The sequence below is a fragment of the Miscanthus floridulus genome, chromosome 16, assembly GCF_019320115.1.
Source record: "Miscanthus floridulus cultivar M001 chromosome 16, ASM1932011v1, whole genome shotgun sequence".
Lineage (NCBI taxonomy): Eukaryota > Viridiplantae > Streptophyta > Magnoliopsida > Poales > Poaceae > Miscanthus > Miscanthus floridulus.
The window spans coordinates 96,678,330-96,701,785 of NC_089595.1; the positions used below are offsets into that span (position 1 = coordinate 96,678,330).

General features: G+C 49.0%; 1 protein-coding gene across 1 annotated transcript; it reads right to left on the reverse strand.

Annotated features, from left to right (window-relative positions):
- Nucleotides 1-574: 574 nt before the first annotated feature.
- Nucleotides 575-1,138, reverse strand: LOC136511078 (uncharacterized). Its single transcript, XM_066505298.1, has 2 exons — nt 989-1,138; nt 575-772 (listed from the first exon to the last, which is right to left on the reverse strand). The coding sequence occupies exons 1-2, from the start codon at nt 1,136-1,138 to the stop codon at nt 575-577; spliced, it is 348 nt and encodes a 115-aa protein (XP_066361395.1).
- Between the last annotated feature and the right edge of the window lie 22,318 nt (nt 1,139-23,456).

Consider the following 23,456-nt stretch of genomic DNA (forward strand, 5'->3'; position numbering starts at 1 on the left):
TGGTTCGCCCAATGTGGTCACCAAAGACCTAGGTCATGCACCGCTGGTATGTGGCCCCTATGTTTCTGAGGTCGAAAGGCACAGTCACATAGCAGTACATGCCGAATGGGGTGATGAAAGAAGTCACGAGTTGGTCGGACTCTTTCATCTTGATTTGATGGTAACCGGAATACGCATCAAGGAAAGACAGGGTCTCGCATCCCGCAATGGAGTCAATGATTTGATCGATTCGAGGTAATGGGAAGGGGACTTTCGGACATGCTTTATTCAAACCGGTGTAGTCTACACACATCCTCCACTTCCCACTTTTCTTCTTGACCAACACGGGGTTATCCAACCACTCTGGATTGGATACTTCCTTGATGAATCCGGCCGCCAAGAGCTTCTGCACCTTCTCGCCGATGGTCCCGCATTTTTCCTCGTCGAATCGGCGTAGGCGCTGCTTCATCGGCCTAGAGCCGGCTCGGATGTCCAAGGCGTGCTCGGCGACCTCCCTCGATATGCCCGGCATGTCTGAGGGACTCCATGCGAACATATCGGCATTCGCACAGAGAAAGTCGATGAGCACGACTTCCTATTTGATGTCAAGAGTGGCGCTGATCCTCAGCGCCCGGTCGTCGGGGTAGGCGGGGTCAACTAGGATGAGCTTGATGGCCTCCGCGGGCTCGAACGTCCCGGTGCGACGCTTGGAGTCAGGCGCCTTGCCGCCGAGCCGGTCGAGGTTGGCGATGAGGGTCTCGGCCTCCACGAGAGTCTTGGCGTACTCGATGCACTCGACGTCGCAGTCGTATGCATGTTCATACATGGACTCAATCGTGATGACGTCGTTGGGACCCGGCATCTTGAGCTTGAGGTAGGTATAGTTGGGGACTACCATGAACTTGGCATAGCACGGTCACCCCAGGATGGCGTGGTAGGTTCCCCTGAATCCGACCACCTCGAAGGTAAGGACCTCCTTGCGGTAGTTGGAGGGGGTGCCGAAGCAGACGGGAAGGTCGATGCGCCCGAGGGGTCGCGTGCGTTTCCCCGACATGATGCCGTGGAAAGGTGCGGCGTCCCCTTGGAGCCGTGATCGATCGATCTCCAGGAGCTCTAGGGTGTTGGCGTAGAGGATGTTGAGGCCGCTGCCTCCGTCCATCAACACCTTGGTGAGTCAGGTGTTGCCAATGATCGGGTCGACAACATGGTCGGGGTGGTCATCTCGATCAAAGGTGATTGCTTCCCGAGACCAGTCGAGGTATCGGGGAGTGGCCACCTTAACTGAGAAGACCTCTCGGCGTTCCCTCTTTTGCTGGCGCGCCGTAAGGCACGCCGAGGGTCCGCCAAAGATCATGAAGGCGTTGTGCACCTCGGGGAACCCTTCGTCCTTGTCGTCGTCCCGGTCGCCAGCGCCCTTCTTCTTAGCATCGTCGTCGGGGAGCCCGAGCTTGGCGTAATAACACCGGAGCATGGTGCAATCCTCGAGGGCGTGCCTCACCGGGCCCTGGTGATAAGGGCAGGGCTTCTTCAGCATGTCGTCGAAGAGCCCGGGCCCCTAGGGCCTCAGGGATTCTTACGCTCCACGGTCGCGACTAGATCAGCCTCGAGGATCTCCTGCTTCCCCTGGCGACCCTTTTTCTTTTTCCTGGGGAGGCGGGGATCTGAGGCCTCGGTGGCCTCGTCCCTCCGCTTCCCCTTGGCATCGTTGTCGGGGAAGATGGCTCCAACTGCCTCTTCGCTCGAGGCGAAGTTGGTGGCGATGTCGAGGAGCGTGGCAGCCGAGCACGGCATGTTCTGGCCTAACTCTTGGACCAAGTCTCAGCAGGTGGTGCCGGAGAGGAAAGCCTGGACGATTTCTGAGTCGTCGACGCTGGGCAACTCGGTGCACTATTTAGAGAAGCGCCGGATGAAGTCTTGGAGAGACTCGTCCGGTTTCTGGCGACAGCTCTTCAGGTCCTAGGAGTTTCTAGGGCACACGTATGTGCCCTAGAAATTCCCGACGAAGATCCTAACCAAGTCGCGCCAGTCGTGGATCTGTGAGGAAGGAAGGTGCTCGAGCTAGGCTCGTGCCGAGTCTAACAAGAGCAAGGGGAGGTTGCGGATGATGAGCAGGTCATCGTCCGTGCCACCTAGCCGACAAGCCAGGCAGTAATTGGCAAGCCAAAGTTCGGGATTGGTCTCGCCGCTATACTTCGTGAGGTTAGCTGGTTGCCGAAACCGGGCCGGGAAATGAGCAGCGCGGATGGCTCTGCTGAAGACTCGAGGGCTAGGCGGTTCAGGAGAAGGACTGCGGTCCTCCTCACTGTTATAACGGCCACCTCGGTGCGGATGGTAGCCCCGAGCAGGCCCCTCATTGTCGTGGCGTCGTCGCCTGCTGACCACCTCATGGTCTCCCTGCGCCTCGCGTTGGTTAACGAGGCGGTCAAGCAGCAAGGGGACCCAGGGGGCTATCGGTGCCCGAGTAGGCTCAGGACGTACCGAGGCCTCCCTACTCTGCCAAGGTGGTGCCATGGGAAGGTCCGAGGCGCCCCCACGCCGTCGAGAGGTGGAACTCTTGGCCTGCTGCACCGCAGCGGTCTCGAGGAGATCCCGGAGCTCGCCGTGGACCCATCGCCCCTCCATGGTGGAGGGCTCGGGCATCGTGCGGACTAGCATCGCCGCAGCCGTGACGTTCTGGCTAGCGCGATTGAAGATTGGGGGTTGCTCACTCCCTTCGTCCTCGTTGATGCGGTGGTGCACGTCGTGGGCCCTCTATCGGGCTCCTCCGCCCTCGCCACGACCTCGATGCTCCTGCTCGAGAGTATCTCAAAGCTGCTGCAGGAGGAGTCGGTCTTGCTCGACCTTGGCCTAGAGCTCATGGAGCTGTTCCAGGTTCGGGCGTTGAGGTCATGCGGGGGTGAGGTTCTCGTTCCATGCTACCGGCAGGACAACGCGTGGAGGTGTGGCGGCGCCTGCACCCGAGCGAAGCGGGGAACAGCTACCTACCCCCTCGTCCTCCTCGCCCGTCCTCGGCATCTCGAGCCCGATGTGGAAGCACTCGCGAGTGGGGTCGTAAGCACTCTCATCGTCAGAGTCGGAGTAGCCGAAGCAGTAGTCGCTTGTGGCCAAGAAGCGGCGCATGGTTTCAGGGTCGTGGAGTTCGGAGAAATCCACTTTGGCCCATGCCTCGCCCTCCTCCGAGGAGTCAGCGTGGGTGTGGGTCGACGCAGTGGTGTCGAAGTCAAGGGCAAAGCGCTGGCGGCGTCCTGGGTGATCCGCATGAGCGGAAGCGTAGGCGTAAGCGTAGGAGGCGGTGGTATTTCTCAACCCGAAGGGGTATGGGGATGGTGCCATTGCCGGGCTCTACTCCGCCAGAGTTAGCTCCTTAGGACGTGGTGGAGCGGAGCTTGATGTCGGGGCGTCGTCGCACGCCGCCGGCGTTTTTCCCTTGTCCAAGCTTAGGCTAGACAGGTCCCCGACCAGGGATCCTATGCCAATAGCTAGGCGCGGGATACTGGTGGGGCATGACGCGCCGCCCTGAGCTTGCGTGGTGTCGTGGTGGTCCTGCCCGTGTCGCGCTTGGCGAGCGCAACGAGAGCGGCTGCCCGGGCGTCGCCTGCGCCTAGGCTGTCGGTGCATGGCGTCGTCGTCGGCCGGTGGGGCTCAGGGTGTGAGGAGCACCATGTCGTACTCAGACCCTAAAGACATGAACTCTAGGCTCCTGAACCAGATCACCGTGCCGAGATGTAGTGGTCGTACGGGGTCTGCCATCCGGAACTTGTTGGGATGACGAAGCTGACACGCAGAGGCCCCTACCTGGCGCGCCAACTGTCGGTGTTTTGGACCGGCGAGCCCCCAACCAACTAGTAAATTTGTACTGCGTGTTCCTAGTCCCGGATGGTGATGCAAAGAGACACAAGGTTTATACTGGTTCGGGTAATGAACACCCTACGTCCAGTTTGAGAGGTCGATCTTGTATTCCTTGCACCGAAGTACTCGTAGTAGGGGGTTACAAGTAGGGCGAGAGAGGGGACTAGCCCCAGGTCTCTACGTGGGGTGGCGTGGATTGCTTGAGACGTTGATCTCAGGCAGTGGGGGAGCTCGAGCGTTCGTCTGTGTGTTCATGCGTGAGTTCGCTGCGTGGGCATAGGCCTCATCGTTCATCTCCTCTCTCGAAATGGCCCTGGTCCCTCCCTTTTATAGTTGAAGGGGGACGAGGGTAATACATTCGCTAGCTACATGGCGTCATGCGGACGGAGGCGGCATGTCCGAGCCCTGTAGCTTGTTCCTATGGCGGCGTGGCCGACGGAATGGTCCGTCCTTGAAGTACTGGGGCGACGCGCCGGTCACATCCGATCTTGTGCGTCATGGGAGCTCCAGTGTTATCTCGAAGTGGGCGCGGCAGTCAGCGTGTGGGTCACTGCGTGCTGATAACGCGAGAGGCCGAGGCTTAATTGGTGCCGAGGCCGAGCCATCGTGGGAGGCTCGGTAGACGTGAATCCCGTGGTTGCCGAGACCCTGCAGTAGATTGTCGAGGCTCGGAAGGAGCAGTTGGCCTCGTACGCTGATTCCGAGGCTATGGTGACCCGGACCTGACTCCCCATGCCACGTTGTCTCTGGGGCGGGGGTTAGGTGGCACAGCGTAGTGCAGGCGCTTGATCGTGGGCACAGTACCAGAACACAGTGGCCGGTAATCCCGGCCGCGCCCTGTCCTGGTCGGTATGGCGTTGATGCGACTTCTTGTCCCGTCGACCACTCCGCGGTGTCGAACCGTCGTCCGGCTGAGATTGCGGGAGTGGTTGACGCATTAATGGGACGCGGCGCGCTGTCGGGAAGACTGGTCGAGGCAGGAGCGACGGGTTATTGCCGAGCCGGCCTCGAGCGATACGGAGAATCGCCATCTAGTCCGAGACTTCACGCGCGGGGCCCCGGGCGAGACGGAGCATTGGTTCCCTGCCGAGGCCTCCCGTGCAAGGCCTCGCGCGAGGCGGAGATTTGACGGTCTGCCGAGGCCGGCTCGTGCGAGGCCTCGAGCGAGACGAAGAGCCGGCGGCCTCGGACGAGGCCGGGGTTTAACCTATGGCTTGCCTTTTGGCTTTGTTTTCGATGGGGTCTAAGTGATTCTTTTGGTATACGCTCGGGGTACCCCATTTTATGGTACCCGACAAGAAGCTTAGGGCCTGTTTGGATGATGCAGTTTTCGAGAACTGTAGTATCACAAAACTGTGGTTCTATAAGCCAAATAAACATAAAACTATGGTTTAGAAAAAAAAAAGAGATCGTGATTGGAGTTTCTAAAACTCCAAAAAAGACTACAGTTTTGACAAAAAAAACATGGTTTTAGATATTACGGCCCTGTTCGCTTCTCTTATAATCCGTATTTTTCAGCTTGTTTTTTCAGCCGGGACAGTGTTTTTCTCTCACAACAAATAAGACAGAACAGTGTTTCGTCTTGTTTTTTCCGCGAAGCGAACGGGGCGTACAAGATTTGCTGCATCCAAACACTCGGAAGCTTTTGAAAACCAAAGTATTTTTATAACACCATAGTATTTCTTCAATACTTTAAAAATATTTTACATCCAAGCAGGGTCTTAGTATTTTTTTCTTATCTTATAGCAACTAAAAATGGTAAAAAAAACAACAACATATAGTCTTCACCTCTGCTATGCCAGTTTTCAGTACCTTTAGAATATGAACTTTTCATGCCATTATCCCTTGGCTACTTCTCTAGCAACACGCATCTATCAAATCTTTACTGGTTAATGATGTATCTCATCAGAAGTTCACTTAGCTTTCGGGTGATCCACTTTATTTGTAGGTGTGGGGATATCCTGATCCACATGAGAATTTTACGTTGCTCTGCAATTTCACGGAAAAACCTGTTATTAGTTATTACTCATGTTCGTCTAAACTTTCAGGTAGAGTAACAAAATACGCAACTACTGCATGCATGATGAGAAGGAGGAGATCATCAGCAAGTTGATCACCAGGACGATCTTGTGGAGGAGAGATCAGAAGCTCTAGGCCTATCTAGCTGATAAATTATCACGGCCTGCTGCTGATAAACAAAACCCAATCAGGAATGGACTCGCATGGAAAAGAAATCCACTTGTCCACTCATCATCATTGCCATTGCTGGATGCTGAATCAAGAGGGGAAACCATGCGCCTGCTAGATTCGTGAGGCGTGGTGCGCGAGCATTTCTCCGCATAAACCGTCCAAGTGCAGATCCCACATCCGTCGTCTGCTGCCGATCTTCTTTTCGTTCGTTCGCAGGGCTCAACTCCTTTACACGTCGAATCCACTCTCACCTAGTCACATTACACTTGCAGCAACTTGCAACAGTGCTTTACATTGGCAGCCTAACCACCAGTACGTCTCTCCAGTTACTATCTGCAACAACAACCAGCAGATGGAGGGGTCCCTGAATCGATCGACGATCGAGCTCAAACCTGATGGGATGGAGGTCTACGTGTGAAGAACAAGAACGTCGCTTTCGTATATGCCAGCGGCCAGCCAGGCCAAGGCGCAGCGTGCCCGCGAATAATGAAATCCATTACCGAGCAATCGTGTCCTGGAAAAGAAGAGCTTTCGCCCAGGGCACCATTGCTCGACGTCGATGCCGACGTACGACGGCGGCAAGTTGTTGCTTAGGTCTATCTATTCAGACAGCACTGATAGATGGTAAGGTCGTCAGTTCGTCGCTACCTGCCTGCACGCCTTTTTGCCTAAAGTAAACTGAGTTCGTGGGATGGGAATGAGATGCCGGCACAACGAGGCGCCAGATTGATTCGCCGGCCCCTGCATGCTTTGGCATATGAGTGAGTGACAGAGATGCAGTTTGGCAATGGTGGCATTGACGTCTTGGAATCGCGATGAAGCAATGGGAAAAAGGCTAAGCTAGGGCATGGTAGGGATCCGGAGGCTGGCCAATGGTGGTGAGGGATCGTGGCGATGAATGAGATGGAGCTTGGTGATTCTAGTAGTGTCATGCATGCAACCTTCGAAAAGGGTTGGTGTCTCGTGATGTCATCCTGGGGCTTGGGTTGGGCAAAGGTGAAGATGAAGTGTTGATTTGGGAACTAAGCTGTTGCAGTGTTGCTGTTACTGTTGCCTTCCTGCATGGTTGCATCTCTCCACACAAGTCTGCCAGGTTCTTCTCTGTCCGGCATGTGTGCGGCCCACTCAGTTCCATCTGTTGATCAATGATTCTACTCAGTGAGTACATCAAGTCCGCGTCGTTAAGGAAACTTGAGAGAATTTTGTTTCTGCACATCACCAAAACTCGAAAAATCGGTTTGGTTCTGCCTGCGGTGGAAGCCGAGTAGGTCAGGGAGTTCGGTATGCTTTTTATCAGAACCACACCTTAGCTAGTTTTGCGCGCTAGTGTATTATTATTCTATTTTTGTGCAATTTCTATTGTATTTTTCTCACATGCTTGACTCTATGTACGTTATATCTTCCTTTATTAGTTGGTTAATGTAACGACCACTACAGCAGATGCGTGCTTTGCCGAGTGCAATTACACTTGGCAAAAAAGGCTTTGCACTCGGCAAAGTCTTTGCCGAGTGCTGCACTCGGCAAAGAGCTATCGGCATATCCCTTCACGGCAAAGGCTTCTTTGCCGAGTGCCGCATGTCGGGCACTCGGCAAAGGATTTCCCGAATGCCACGACGGCACTAGGCAAAGAAAAGCCGCCGTGACGGTCAGGTCACGGTGACGGCCCATTTGCCGAGTGCCACACGTCGGCACTTGGCAAAGAAATATGTTTTTTATTTTTTTTAAAAAAAATGCTTTGCCGAGTGCCTGTATCTGGCACTCGGCAAAGCTTGTTTTCTTTTTTTTTGGATTTTCTTTGCCGAGTGCTATAGGTAGGCACTCGGCAAAGCAGTTTTTTTTTAATTTTCTTTGCCGAGTGCCTTGCCCATGGCACTCGGCAAAGCTGGGAAGCTTAGTGTCCCAGATTCCCAGCTTTGCCGAGTGTCATGGTCATGACACTCGGCAAAGAAGTGAAAAAATTCAAAAAAAATTTGGTTTTTAGTCTTCCATCGTTGCAAACAAGATATACATCATATATATATAACACAACTATATATCACATAAATGTATATCACAATCCACCACAAACACGAACATAGCATACAAGTATCACAATCTCGACTCCCAAGTCCAAAGTCCAAACACACAAGCATAGTTCACAAAGTTCACAAGTGCATTATATCACAACGGCTGCCATTTGAAGCTCACGGCGACGGTCTGGGTTGGGATGGCCCAACGTGCGATCCCGACGACCCTCTGAGGTGGTTCGATGCCGCCCCCGATTGATGCTGCACAAAATAGAAGAGAATGCACATGAGCGACAAGAGAAGAAATAAATATGCAAGATAAATATCCGCCACTACCACCACCACCATATCACCGCCATCACCAACACTTCACCACCAACACCACAACACCGTGACCACCACCACCAACACCACACCACCACCACCACCATGACCACCACACCACCACCACCACCACTAGGTTTCTCTAAGTTTCAGCATAGAAAGTAAAACTTCGTACTTATACTCATTGAGGTAGAATCAGGACGTTGTGGAGGTGGATCTGGAGCAAGCAGCATCTGTGGGATCGCCCAACCTTGTTGCTGGCCAATTTGCTACATGAACTCGATCATCTCGGCCATCTGCCGCTGATCTTGCTCCCGCTGGGCCTCCAAAGCCGTTAGCCTCTGCCGCTCGGCCTCCCACTCGGCCTGCAGTTCCTACACCTAGGCCTACAGCATTTGACCCCGATGTTTCAATAATGCATAGGTAAGGTATGTAAAAGTCAAAGAACGACGAATGAAACAGGAATGCTTACCTAGAGTGCCGACACCACGGTCGGCCGTTGGCGTATGGGCACGCTTGAGCTCGTGCTCGCTGCTCGGAGCTGGTGGAGAGGAGGAGTAGAGGCCGTGTCGAGGACGCCGTCGCCAATCCAGAACCGCCCATGCTTCTTGCCTTGCCCCACCCTCATCATGAGCTGAGGATCAAGGCGCTCCTCGGTTCTCGGATCGTAGCCCGGCCCATGGACTGACCTTGCCGCCTCCGTGTACGAAGAGAGGCGGGTGTGGACGCTGGAGTTGTTGTATGCCTCAAGCGGGGCATCTGCATCGTACTCGATGTCGGCCGTCGCCTTGCCCATGTGAGCCAGAGCATATGCCTTGAGTTGACCAATTGGCTGGCCACCGTGTGCATCCGACTACGAGAAAGACAACAACATGTGGTTAGAAATGATGTAGAATTGAGCGCGGCTAGATTAGAGCAATGGCGGAGACTTACATATGCCTTTGCATATTTACTGAGGCTACGGCTGCCCTGATGGTGAGGTACACCTGGCATCTACAAACGCCTGTCGCGGGCCTCCTCGTGCTTCTTCTGCCAGTCCCCATCCAACCAGGTGTCCACAATATATTCCCAGCAATCGGGGTGGGTGGCGCACCAGCTTGGAATCGCCTACAGGACATCAAGTAGACGACATATCAGAAGATCAAATTAGGCATACTTAATCTCAAAAGAAATGAATATTCATGTTTTGTATTTACCTATATGTACTGCTCCCTTGTCAGCGTCATCCGTCTTGCCTCCTCTTTGTTGACACGCCTGAGTAGGAACTTGGCGTTATAGTCTATGTGGGCCTGGAGGCGGGACTCGTAGTGCAAGTCCGTGACATGCCTTTTACAGGAAGCGTAAGCCACCTGATACGCACTTTCCTCCTGTCCCTCCTGGATTCTAAAGAAGTCCTGCATAAAGACACGAGGTATCCATTATTTTATTTCAAGAATGTCCAATAAATGCGAGGAATTGATGAATGTAGTGCAAGAAAGACTTACCCACAACTCCCTAATCACCCGATCAGCCTTGTTTCTGCAGCGGATGCCATTATGATCTGGAGCATCCTACACGAGGGCATAGTGGTCGAACGTCTAGGCCGGCTCCCAATCCTGATCTCCTTTCCTAACTAGGCCAGGGAAGTGTTCCTTACACAGAAGTCCCAGGATGCCATTCACATTGCGTGCCGGGGCCGCCTGGTCCACAAGCACCCAGTTCCTGCACAAGTGGTCCACAATAGTTATTAGTTGTTATTATGATTTTTCAACATATCAAATGAAGAACATATGAAGTTACTTACCTATCGCCCTCGGGTGCAATCAGTGGGTGCCTCTCAACAGGTATCGGTCGCTTCGGGAGCTTTGTGGGACCTCGCTGGTAGGGCTTCGACATATCAGAGGAAGTGGAACCCCCTACCATCGCCGCCTCCTTGTCCTCCATCGCTGGAACCGCCTCCTCATCTTCTGTCCGTGGACCCCCGTCCCCATCCATCGTGTGCTGAAGGTCGTCATCGTGCACAGAGTCGCGTGAGGAGCTGCACCCGTGGTCAGTCAACGGCTCCCGCCTGGGCCTGCCTCTCGGCCTCCTCGGCCTCTCTGATGCCTCCGCCTCCTCAGCCGCTGCCATGTCCCTCCGGTTGGCGTAAACTGAGGGGCAGCTCCTCCTAGTGGGCCATAACCTTGTGCACAATATACCAACCCTGAAGACGTGGGTCGGTTTTGCAAGCATATGGACAATAATAAACTTGTGTGGCTTGTTGAGCCACAATATAGACATCTTCTCCTGGATAGAAGGAATCCTATCGAGTTTTGACTATCCCAAGTTGATGGGACTTTCTCGATACTGTAGGATCAAACCACTGGCATTTGAATATGACAGGATTAAGTGCTTTGGAACCACGGTAGTTGAGCTCGTATATTTCTTCAATTGTCCCATAATACTCCTCCTAATCAGTGTCGGGCGTAAATACTCCGGTATTCGTGGTCCTTGGATTGGGACGACTCTGCTCGTACCTTGTTGTGTGGAAGCGATATCCATTCATGTCATAAGCGTTAAATGACAAGACCTTATAGTCAAAGCCATTGGCCACCTGTCGTAATTCAGCACTTATAGACACTCCCTTTGGCACTGCAAGTTCAAGCAGGAGAGAAATGAAATCAGGCAACTTGGAACGTCAAACTTAGTAAGAGCTAAGTTGGCCGGTACCTTTTTTTGGAACCATGTAATGAAATCAGGCGAACCATGTTGAAGAAGGGTCTCTCGTTCATGATCAGAAGGTGGCCTCGAATGATGCCAGGATTCATCAAAAAAATCCCTGCACCGACAAGGAACAATGTTGTTGGATGTACAAAAGTTACAGAGTATGTAACAAGTTCATTGAGAACTTACCCCAGATACGTTTCCACTTCATCAAGGTTGGTCAACATGTAGAGCATGATCTTGCACCACTCTTCTTAGTTCAAGGTCTTTGTGGTCACACCACTTGCTCTCCCGCGTGGCCCTTTGAAAAGGCTAAGGGTTGATTCATTTTCATCCTCGTTGTACCGAGCGGGTGGATTATACACGCTAGGAAGGTTCTCATTATAGTATGTTGTTGTGAAGTTTGACATCTCCTCATGAATGAATGCCTCAGCAATGGAAGCCTCAATCATGCCTTTGTTTCCACATTTCTTGCGAATAGTCTTTAGACATCTCTCGATTGGATAGCACCAACGGTTCTGCACGGGCCCCCCATTCGTGCCTCGGACGGGAGGTGCAAAATCAAATGCTGCATCGACAAGAAAAAGCCAGGTGGAAAGATCTTCTCCAACTTACAGAGCAACAGAGGTGCCGCTTTTTCCAACTCCTCAACCACTTTCACAGATACCTCCTTGGCACAAAGATGGTGGAAGAAAAAGCTCAACTCTGCTAGCACCTTCCAAACATTCTCAGGGACGTAACCTCGAACCATCGATGGAAGAAGCCACTCAATCCATATGTGGTAGTCATGACTCTTCATCCCTAAGACTCGGCCAGTCTCTAGGTTCGCTCCCCTCCTCAGATTAGCTGCATACCCATCTGGAAACTTTAACGTCTGCATCCATTGTATCACTTCTGTCCTGTGTTTCTTTTCTAAGATGTAATCAGCCTTAGGCCTTTTCCATGGCTTGCCGTCTCTTGGAGGCAGCATCTCTAGCTTTGGTCTATCGCATAGCGTTGCTAGGTCCACTCTGGCCTTAGGGTTGTCCTTTGTCTTGTCAGGAATGTCCATGAGTTCTGCCCAAAGTGCTTCGGCGACATTCTTCTCAGTGTGCATTACATGTATATTATGTGGAAGGAGAAGGTCATCAAAATAGGGAAGCCTCTCCAAGCCCAACTTATGAGTCCACATATGTTCGACACCATATCCCACAAAGCAATCTTTCTTTGGATTATCTTTCTTTCGACTATCTTTCTGTGGATTGACCATGAGAGCATCTATCTGAGCATGAACCTGGGCACCAGTCATCTTCTGAGGTTCAGGGTCGGTCACCTTGACACCTTTTGTGAAGTTCTTGGTGTCTTGTCTGAATGCATGGTTAAGAGGGAGGAACTATTGATGCTTGTCGAACAACGAAAACTTGCCACCCTTCTTCAACCAAATGAACTCCAGAGTTGTCTTGCATACCGAGCATGGGAACTTCCCGTGGACACATCAGGCGCTGAATATCCCATACGCCAGGAAGTCATGCATGGAGTACTGGTACCAAACATACATTTTGAAGTTTTTCTTTGTAGCTCGGTCGTAAGTCCATACCCCTTCATTCCAAGCACTGATCAATTCATCATAAATAGGCTCCATGTACACACCCATTTTGTTTCCCGGGTGTCCAGGAATTATCAACGTTAAGAATATGTTTTGTCGTTGAAGGAGGACCCCGGGGGGAGATTGAGGGGGATAGCGAATACAGGCCAACAAGTGTATGGGGCCGACATCATTCCATAAGGATTGAACCCATCCGTTGCTAGCGCAACACGTACATTACGGGCCTCAAGATCTTTGTCACGATGCTTGCGATTAAAGCTTTTCCATGCTTCACCATCAGATGGATGTACCATCTTGTCAGGATTGTATCGAATGTCATTCTTGTGCCATGTCATCTGTTTCGCGGACTCCTCGATCATGAATAGTCATTGGAGCCTCGGTATGATCGGAAGGTGCCGTAGGACTTTCATGGGGGTCTCAAGCTGCTCCTTCTAGCCATCACCTTTGTCTACCTCCACATACCTAGAGGATTTACACTTTGGACAGTACTTTGCATCCTTGTGATCTTTCCTAAATAGGATGCACCCCTTCGGACAACAATGTATCTACTCATATGGCATCTTAAGTGCACGAAGGAGTCTCTGTGACTCATAGAAGCTGCTTGGCAGAATATGACCCTCCGAAAGCAGCCCACCAATAATTGCCAACATACCATCGAAGCAGGCTAGACTCATGTTGTACTGGGACTTCAACCCCATTAGGCGTCCAATGGCATCCAGTTGAGAAACCATTGCCTTCTCGTGTAGGAGCTTCTGTGCCGAAGACAACATTTGGTAGAACGCCTTTCCAGTTGGCTCTGGCTCCTCCTCATCCTCCTTCTCCTCCTCCTCCGTAGGTCTTTCAGCGAACGTTGCTTCATGAAAGTCACCTAACCATCCTGCTACCCCGCCATCAGCATCAAACGCCTCCAAGCATGGTCTCACCACCTCCTCTCTAGTACGATGGGCTTCACCATGGAACACCCACCAGGTATAGTTTGGCGTAAATCCATACTTGCAAAGATGTTCCCCCATGATCTTCCTTGTTTTTCTTTTCCTATTTCTGCATTCGCTACAGGGACAGAATGTGTCTCTCGCTCCATTAGCTGCCTTGCCAAATGCTTGGTTCAAGAAACCCTCGGTCTTGTCCATCCATTCAGGGGTGATTTCAGCCTGACTTGGGCGGCCCATGTATATACACTCACGGTTATCCATCCTCTAGCATATACATGAGCGAGTAATGTAACCACCAATTGCATCTGAACGGCGTGCCTACTGTCTAATGGGTGAGGATAGGTCCTAATCCCACCTGTGGATGCGTAGATGAGGTTAGTTTACATGCTCTACTCCGATCCGAGACATAATTTCGATAGCACCTCCCCGCTGTTCTCCCAATACACGTCCTGGAAGGGAGAGTGTGTATTCGGAGAACAACAGGGAGGTGGTGCCAAAACTATGTCTCGGATCAAAGCAAAACATGGAAACTACCCCATCTACGCATCCACGGGCTATCCAAAAAAGTGGACAATCTAAAATAGATACGGTCTTAGATATGCGAAGATCCGCATACCTCCAACCATATCTGTTTCGAACGGGAGACGCCTAACTGGGTTACACCAATCTACGACAACGATAAGGAAGAGAGGTTATTTATACCTAGGGTGGCGGTGGAGTTAGGCTAGCGGGGCAGTGGCGAGGCGACGCTGTGTAGGCAGGACCGCAGCGCCGACGAAGACGATCGGGGTTGCCTACGTACTCCGGGTCCCCTCCGACGGGTCCTGCTCTGCAAAAGAAGAATTATAATACTATAAGTTAAAAATTTCAGCAGAACCTCCTCTATATGGGGAGGTTTCCAAAACCTGCAAGAAAAAAGTCGGCACGATGACCGACAGCATATATACGGCACGAAGGCCCACACATCCATGTACAGCACGAAGGCCCACACATCCACATATGGCACGAAGGCCGTTAATGACATACAAGGCATGAAGGTCGACAACCGGGGGGGCTTTATACCTTGGGTGGCGGTGGAGTCGGGCGACGCAGTGCTAGGGTTACCTTCGTCTCTAGCGAGGGGCGAGGACGGCGGCGGGGATGAACGGTGAGGGGCGTGGCCGGCGGCCGAGGCTCCTCCTCCTCCCTTCTCCTTCCTCCTCCCTTCTCCTTCTCCTCCCTTCTTCTTCCTTCTCCCTTCTCCTCTCCTCCACCTCCCTTCTCTCCTCTACTCCCCTGCTCCTCCTCTCCTCCACTCCGGTGGTTCAGGGGCAGGGGGCAGCCAGGGCAGGGCACCATCGGCGGGTCCACGTCCAGCGGCGGAGCGGGGCCGGGGCGAGGCTGGCTGTGGCAGAGGTCGGGCGGGGCCGGGGCGGGGGCGGGGCGAGGCGGCGCACCACCGGCCGGGTTTTAGGCATCGTACGTCACAACTTGCTCGGAAACTTCTAATTTTTTTACCATAGCCTCTACATGCGATGACACGACACCTCGACAAGTTTCGTGATTTTCGGACTTCGTTTGCATTTTATATAATTAAAAACACTTTTTTAACAAGTTGGTGGTCATGTTTCGTGAAATAGATGTTCGAAATTTCATGAATGTCCCTGCACACGGCCTCAAAATACACTCAAAAACATGAATACCATTTTTTGAATCACTAAATTCCAATATTTTATGCACCTGCAGTTCAAATTTACTTTTTTCGAGAAAAATTCAAGTAAACATAAAAAATTTAAAAAATATACCAAAAAGTCATAGAAAAGTTTCAAATTGGAACATGTGCTTCAAGGTACTGTATAAATGCTTTGTCGAGTGTCGGAATTGGCACTCGGGAAAGGAACCTCTTTGCCGAGTGCCAGGCCAGACACTCAGCAAAGGATGACGGAGGGGCCACCGACGTCGCCTGAGGTATTTTGCCGAGGGTTATTCTTTGCCGAGTGCCTGACACTCGGCAAAGAGGACATTTGCCGAGTGTCCCTCTTTGCCGAGTGTTTCGCACTCGGCAAAGACGGCCTTTGCCGAGTGCCGGATTTGCCGAGTGTGGCACTCAGCAAACTGCCTCTTTGCCGAGTGCCCGTGTTTCGACACTCGGCAAAGCGCCGAGCACTCGGCAAAGAGTGCGTCTCCCGTAGTGGACCTTGATCTATATATAGGCAAGCTTGCTTCATATTGTACAGTCATTATGTGTCCTTATGGCTCTATTAGCATCCTTTTTCATTGTCATATGAGCACCGCATATTATGTCTTCTTTTAGTTGTGTCGTAGTTGATGTTATCGCGTGTCTTTTCTTTGGTACCTTTTTCTATATGTTTATTTTTTAACCTCTCGACTTGAGCTATATTTTTTCAGTGATATTTAATACAAAAAGATAATTTGAATAACAAATTTTGAATCTCCTTTGAATCCAAGACAAATATTCAAGCACTTATAACTAACATAAAGAAGCTATTTTGTATTGTACCATGGGTAGAAATAGATACAAGGGTATTTCTAGGTTAGTTTTGCGTAATGGTAATGGTGGTTAGTTATTAGTATGTAGATTTTTTTTTAAATTTTATTTTCTCTGATTAATATGGTAAAATTTAGGCCCCGAGAATTAATGTAGAGACTTAAAATTTATTGACCACATACTAAGATATACTCCCTCCGTTCCTTAATATAAGCCATATAGATTTCTAAAGAAAATTCCAAAATATAGGTACGTATCAGCTCTCACACCGATTAGTTTGGAAACCTTCCCACCGTACGTAGCACATGCCTCAACTAATCCCTTAGATTTAGGAAGCAATCTGATTGTGAGAGAGAAGATGGCCTGATTTTCCTTTTTTCCTCGGTCTCACATCCTTCCCCAAGCCGTGCGTTAATATTGGTGCTAAAAACTATATGGCTTATATTAAGGAATGGAGGGAGTAATAAGCAAGGTTAGAGCAACTCCAAGAGATTCTTCATATTCTTTCTAATTTATAGGAATAGAGATTTTGATGAAAAGATACCCTTCGACAACCTCTTTAATTGCATCTCCCAATATAGACATCCTCTATTATGGATTTCTTTCTAGCTAAAGATAAAGAGTGAGGATGACTCTCTAGAGTGTGACAAAAAATATAGAAAAGTTGTTGGAGGGGTACAAAAATATAGAAAACGATTTTTACTCAATTGCCTCTCCAAATAATAATTTAGAGAGCAAATTTTAGAAAGACTCTTTGGAGATGCTCTTACAATCACCTAATACTTCAATTTATATAGCCACCCATAAGAACTTTGGTCTAGCTTGAAATTATTCTACTACTTCCTCATATCATAAATGTAAGCCTGTCTAAATTTGTTTTAGGACATATTTCTAACTTTGATGACAAACGGTTGATTTAAGTTTCTATATTGGGGATCACACAAAGCCCCCTTCAACTAACAAGAATGGTTAATATAAAGGATATATATAAGTTCCTTCTTACTGATACCTTGAGATTTTTCAAATGTTTGTGGGAGACATAGATTGTATATGAGCTATAGTTCTCGATAATATTGGTACTCATACAAAGTGAGTGGTCACGATTTGCTATCATATATAACATTGTTAAAAGATGCCCCTACATTCATTGAGAGAATCTAAAATTAGGATAATAATTAGAGAAAAGAAAAGAATATGTATTATTGGATTTTATGATAATCTAACGGTATATAATAAACAGGACAATAGGACCTAGAGATTACGATTAATGAAAAAAGAACATGTACTGATGTACCATTGGATTACGATGATCTAACGGTCTAGAATAACTTTGGTAAGAAAAGAATTGTAAAATTACTATATACTAGGTTCGTGCCCGTGCGTTGCTACGGGATAGCTAAAGTTTTGAACTAAAAATTACTATATACTAGGTTCATGCCCTCAGGTGAAACTACAGGCTCGTCCTCGTTGTCGTTGTCGATGTCCATGCCAGCGGCGTCTGGAGGAGCATATGGGCCAACCCCATTGTAGAGCGCGTGAAACTCCTCGTGCAGGTTGACGTTGTACTCCTCTAGCTCATCAACCCTCTGCAGTAGAAGGTCCCTCTCGTCCCAGGCTTCATTCCTCTCCTGAACCAACTGTCCAATCATGCGGTCTGCATTGTTGTTGGCTTGAGTCAACGTATGCACCCACTGCATAGCTCTATCACCTCTCTCCACCGCCTGGTTTCGCTGTAAGTTCATATCAGCTAACTGTTCCTGCAAACTAGCTATAGCACGTGCCTGTCTCTTCTTCTGCTTTCTCCCCTTGAGCTTATCATGACCACGTAAGCCAGTCAAAGTCCAGTAGGTACTCTCAAGACCCTCATACACTCTGATGGTGGCGAACATAGCACTCATAGCATGATTGTCGCTAGCCTATCCCTCAGCTGGACCTCTGACCAAGGCACTTCCCTAAGGCTGAACCCAAATGGCATCACGAGGATCATCCCTAGGAAAGGTGCCAGCTAGAGCTGCTGCAAGCTCATTGGGAAATCTGCTCATGATATCCCTGATGACACAGAAAGCTGCTCCCTCTGCACCCTCAGCAGGAGTGCGGCCCTCAAACTCCAAGTGCCAACCATCCCAATCTAGAGCATCACCGAGAGCAGGAATCGTGATCTCTACCACTGCAAGTCCATCCTCTGCTAACTAGCTCTCATTCCAAGAGTACACCGGCTCTTGACCCTCTGGGTACCCCACATCATGGAGCACTCTCCAAAGCAAGGTCGGCATGCCAAACTCGCTCAAGAGGGTGTCCGTGGTGCGGTGCTCCCTCAGGGCCAACGGACATCGAGGTGCTCTTCCTCCGGTGGACTTACGGGCGGTCTGCTTCGTGCGGGCCATCTGTAGCAAAAGTTCTTTTATTACCCCGTGGAAACATATTTTAGGTGATACAACTTTTATCAAAATGAGATAATCAATTTATAAGGGGAGGAATGTATGACATGAATCAAATGCACAAGTAATATGATGTATGTACGTGCCGTACGTTCTCACAAACTTATGAAATAAATAATTTCTAGCGACGAATTTGGTGGCATACAAACAATCTCTCAATGCGTATATAATACGTTCTACACGATAACGTTGTTATGTACCTGCAAAAGATTCATTTCAGCCCAATTCCCAATGAATGCATAAAAGCAGTAAATTTTATCTACACGAATCCCCAGATACGTGTACAACGGTAGTAACTACCCAAACCATCGTCCTATTGACGGCATCGCCTCAACAGACGGAAGACCCACACATGAGATACCTTTGTAAAACATGCGTAGAACATGTAATTACTCCAGCATCATATAAGCATTCACCCTAGATCAGCGGTGTATCCGATCATGCTCTCACAACTCACACTTACCAAGGCGTAGAGGCAATTGATCCATACACTACCACTCAAACAAGTGGCACTCATACAATAGCACGCTGTATGAGCGACGAAAGAGAAATATGATGCAAGAACCCCAAGTCAGTACTTAATTAAGCCACCTAGAGTCCTTAACTAGGCATAAAGGATATGACCACTGGCACACTTTTTAGTTTGACAATCACGTTTTTCAAATGCCTTTTTGTTTTAAATACACTTGTGAACAGTAACACGCTAAACCATACTCTAATACCAGTTGTAACAGAACCGACCAATGATACGAAATTAAGTAAGAAAATCATCCGTCAGCACAGACGATTTAACAAACTTAAGCCCGTATAACTCGGTAGTCCGTGAAATCACGAAGGATTTCAAACCAACTCACATACCAGCCAAGATCGTAATAAGTTTAATGATCACCATCACATATTACATAAAAGTTCGCATCTCAGATACATCAGAGTTTAAACATAGTTATTACAAAATGAGTTCGAATAAAAGTAGCGGAAGCCATTTGTTCAAAACCACACACTCACATGGAGTTCAAATATAGTGCCAGCTAATGATCATCTCCAACAAAAGCATCAGACGAGACGTAAGGAATGACCATGCCCATGGTCCTAAGCATCACCCATCGCAGGATAAAGGCAGTTGATACAGTAGCCGTAATACATCTGCCCATCTGCAACAAGTGGGAATAAAACCCTGAGTACGACAAGGTACTCAGCTAGACTTACCCGACATAACCGAAAATAAGTGACACCAAGGATTATGAAGGGCTTTATAGTAGAGTAGCCGACTCATTTGCAAAAAGAAGCATTTTTAGCATTTCAATAACCTTTCCAAAAGCATTATTGTCAAGTTAATTGTTATTAACCTGTCGACTAAATTTGCACCTATACTAGAGCAAGCATATGATTAAGCAAATAATGATAACCAATGATCATTAACAACTTCCATAATGTCATATTCATTATAACTGTCCACTTGTTCCATCAACATTACTATGATGAAGTCACTCAAGTCAAGTGCTCACTATCCAGGAGCGATGGTGATTCAAATCGATTCCTAACCAGCTGGTGATTTATTCCTTACACAAACCTCACTCACCCGCTAAAGTGAGGTATTGGTCACCGAGTCAACTATCTAGGAATCTCGAGTTTGCCAGGAACCACATGTACTCGGGAGACGACCGACTGCACTTTGGTCTTATCATCTAGCCCTCGTGTCCTACCACACCTGCTCCGGCATAGTGCGCTGCGGGCAATCTACTCGGCCCGAATAATCTCCCAGCTTCGCGGTCAAAAGGTACTTTATTCGGCCAGCTAAATGTAAGGCATGCGTTCAACATGACTTGAGGCCCAACAACGGTCGGTCCTTAATCGACATAGACGGAAAGCACTACAGTCCAAAACTCTGTAAGTCTCTATCCGGTCTCAACTTCATTTAACACTTAGTTATACCATGACTACATAGTTATCCAAGCAGATCTAGGTAACCACCTATAGCTCGCAGGTGACAGGAAATCACCCGACTTCTACCGGTCTAAGCCAGCTAAGCATTGACTCGACTGCAGATACCAGGGTAACAAGGATATAGTATAGCAAAGGTAGACAAGGTATAATACAGCAATGGTTGCAAACAACTCATAAACGTAATGCATCAATTAAAGTAAAGCATTTAATTAATAATTGCAAACCGGGGAGAAAATGCTCCGAGGCTTGCCTCTCTCGAAGGAGCTCGGGCGGTGATCGGGGCACTCCAGAAGTTCCTCAACGTCCTCCTCGTCGGCTTCGGTCACTTTCTACGGCTGCACCTCGAGCTGTTCCTCGGGCTCCTCGGGTATGACGACTAGGCTCTCAGTTTGCGATCCTGTATGATGCATGTGCGTAAGTGCTTATGCAAAAAGTGCATCGGATGAAATGAACACAATGGATATGCTTGAATGCAAGGTAGTCAACATCATCCAAGAACATATACTATAAGCACATGTCATCTACTGCATTCTCTTCTACTACTAATATGCTAAGTGAACACATCTCATTAAATGCTTCAAAGATACATCAAAGCTTCACTAATCTCTTAAACATACACAAAGCAACATATGATTAACCCTAGTTAATAATAGGTTTGAATAACAACATCTATTTTTATAGCTTAGAAAAATCTTAGAAAATTACCATAGCACAGTACTACCCTAAGTAGTCTACCATTAGATTTTTATGGCATTTGAATAAGTGGAATAGCCTACACAAAAATGACAAGCTTGGACCTAAATATGAGCATGAAAATACTTTGTATTGTGAAAAGTGTCAAACAACAGATTTAGTATTTTTCCTATGATCTTCATAGCATACAATCACTGTACAAAAATTATCACATGCATGTTTTATACAATTTTTGCTCTCTAGCAAAAATAACAAAAATTAGCCATTAAAGGCACTTGAACTACACCTCATACTTTTTCTACAGGACATGCATGGCATATATTTTTCCTAGGAAGTACATTACACAAGAAGAATAACACACTTGGAAGCATATTTTTCTTATACTTATAGGATTTACTAACCATTTTACAAGATATCAGCAATATCAAGAATTAATTAAAGCTCTATAGAAAAGTATCTCAAAAATGACATGCAATATTTTTTATCATGTAGATCTGGTGACAAGGAACACAACAAAATTTGTTTCAAAAAATTTGGAGCAAATTTGAGCAAGTTATAAATTTCCAAAGCATTTAACAGAATTCTGAAAAGCATTTCTTAAATTCATTTTAAAACCAGCCGACAAAATTGCTGGGTGCACCCAGTGCTGTACACCCAGAGGGGCTGCCACGCGGGACCCGTGGTCAAGCCGGACCCACGCGTCAGCCGGAGCCGAGGCAGGGCCACCGTTGACCGGCCAGCTCTCGCCGACGGCAAGGTCCCCGGCGAAACGGAGGGCACCAACGTGCTCCCCATGACAAACCGCATCGGATAGAGGTGAATAGGGAGGGGCGGTTCATGGGAGAGAGGCTCGCCGATGGCAATGGTGGAGCGGCGGCGCGGGTCATCGCCGGTGGAGTGTCTCCGACCACGGTATGGCGAAAGGAGGCGCTCGGGAGACTCAACGTCGCAGTGCGGTGCTTGTGCGCGCGAAGGAAAGGCGGGAAGGGAAGCAGAGCGAGGGAGTCCACGGGAGCGGAGCTCACCAGTGAGCCCGACCGTGCTCCGGCGAGCAATTCCCGAGGAAGGGATGCTTACCACGGTGAAGTAACGCGAGCATGGGGTGCGCAGGGTGGAGGCGGAGCTTCTGGCGAGACGGAGTGGTCGACGGTGAGCCGTGGTGGCCGGGCGAGCCAAATCCAGCGAGGGAGCTGGTGGCGGAGCTCGTGGCGCACGTGGGAGCTGCTGCTGCTGCGGTCGCTGCTGCTGAGTGAGTGAGGGAGTGGAGTGGAGAGCGCAGCGCTGTCGGGTAGAAGAAGGCGAGCGCTGGAGGGCGAGGCAGGCCGTGGCTGCCACGCGGCGTGCGTCGCCGGCGCATGGCTACCACGCGGCGGTCTTGCCCTGACGCGATCGGGCGCGGCGTGCGGGAATAGGCGCGGCGCGGCGCGGAGCAGGCTAGACGCGCGAGCTGGGCTGGGCCGAGGCGAGCGGCGGGCGCGGAGGCAGGCCGAGCCGGCTTCGGCCGTGGGCCGAGAAGCGATGCGGCGGCCCGTGAAAGGATAGAAACATTTTTTTCAATTTTCTATTTTCAAGGAAATTTCAAATAGCAGTTTTCAAATACCCTTTTGAGCAAGAAAATGACTTCTTTTGAAAATGGCCCAAAAATAAAAGTTGCTTAGAATTTAATCCTCTACAACTTTGCTTTTATGACCAAAGTCCAATTCTTGCTAGATTTTGAATTATAAAATTAAAATCAATTTTAACTCAAAACCCTAATTTTGGAGAATTATTTTTAAAGCAAAATTTGGCAATAATTTAAATACAAACTTTGCTCCAAAAATTGTGTTAATTAATTCTAGATGATTTACAATGATAGCCAAACATGTTTTACTAACCTAACAAGCATAATTAGGGCAAAAACAACTCTAAACAAGTGTATGCAACATTCATGTTTCACGAGCATGTTTCATACGTTTCGAAGCATGGTTTTAGTTATCATTTAGATAGTTAGGCATGGATACTTAGGATGCTTGATGATGCACAATATGCATGATTTGCAGTGCCTAAATGCTGTCATAACACCGGGGTGTTACAGCCCTCCCCCCTTATAAAAATCTCGTCCCGAGATTTGGGTTACGAACCATTTGTTATAAAAATCTTCATAAGCTTTTTGTAGATATTTTCCCGTTTCCCAAGTTGCATCTCCCTCATCATGATGATCCCACTGTATCTTGTATGTTTTCACCACACTATTCCAAGTAGCACGTTCTTTAGTGTCTAACACACGGACCGGTTGCTCACGATACACCAAATCTGATTTGAGTTGGATGCCTCGAGGTTCTATTCTTTCCTCCGGAACACGCAAAC

Bases quoted from the DNA above. Each gene is read 5' to 3' on its own strand.
- LOC136511078 (XM_066505298.1), bottom strand. From the start codon at position 1,138: ATGGACGGAGGCAGCGGCCTCAACATCCTCTACGCCAACACCCTAGAG. The intron at 773-988 runs GTCTGCTTCGGC...TGCGACGTCGAG, and splicing joins TCGGGCGCATCGACCTTCCC to TGCATCGAGTACGCCAAGAC.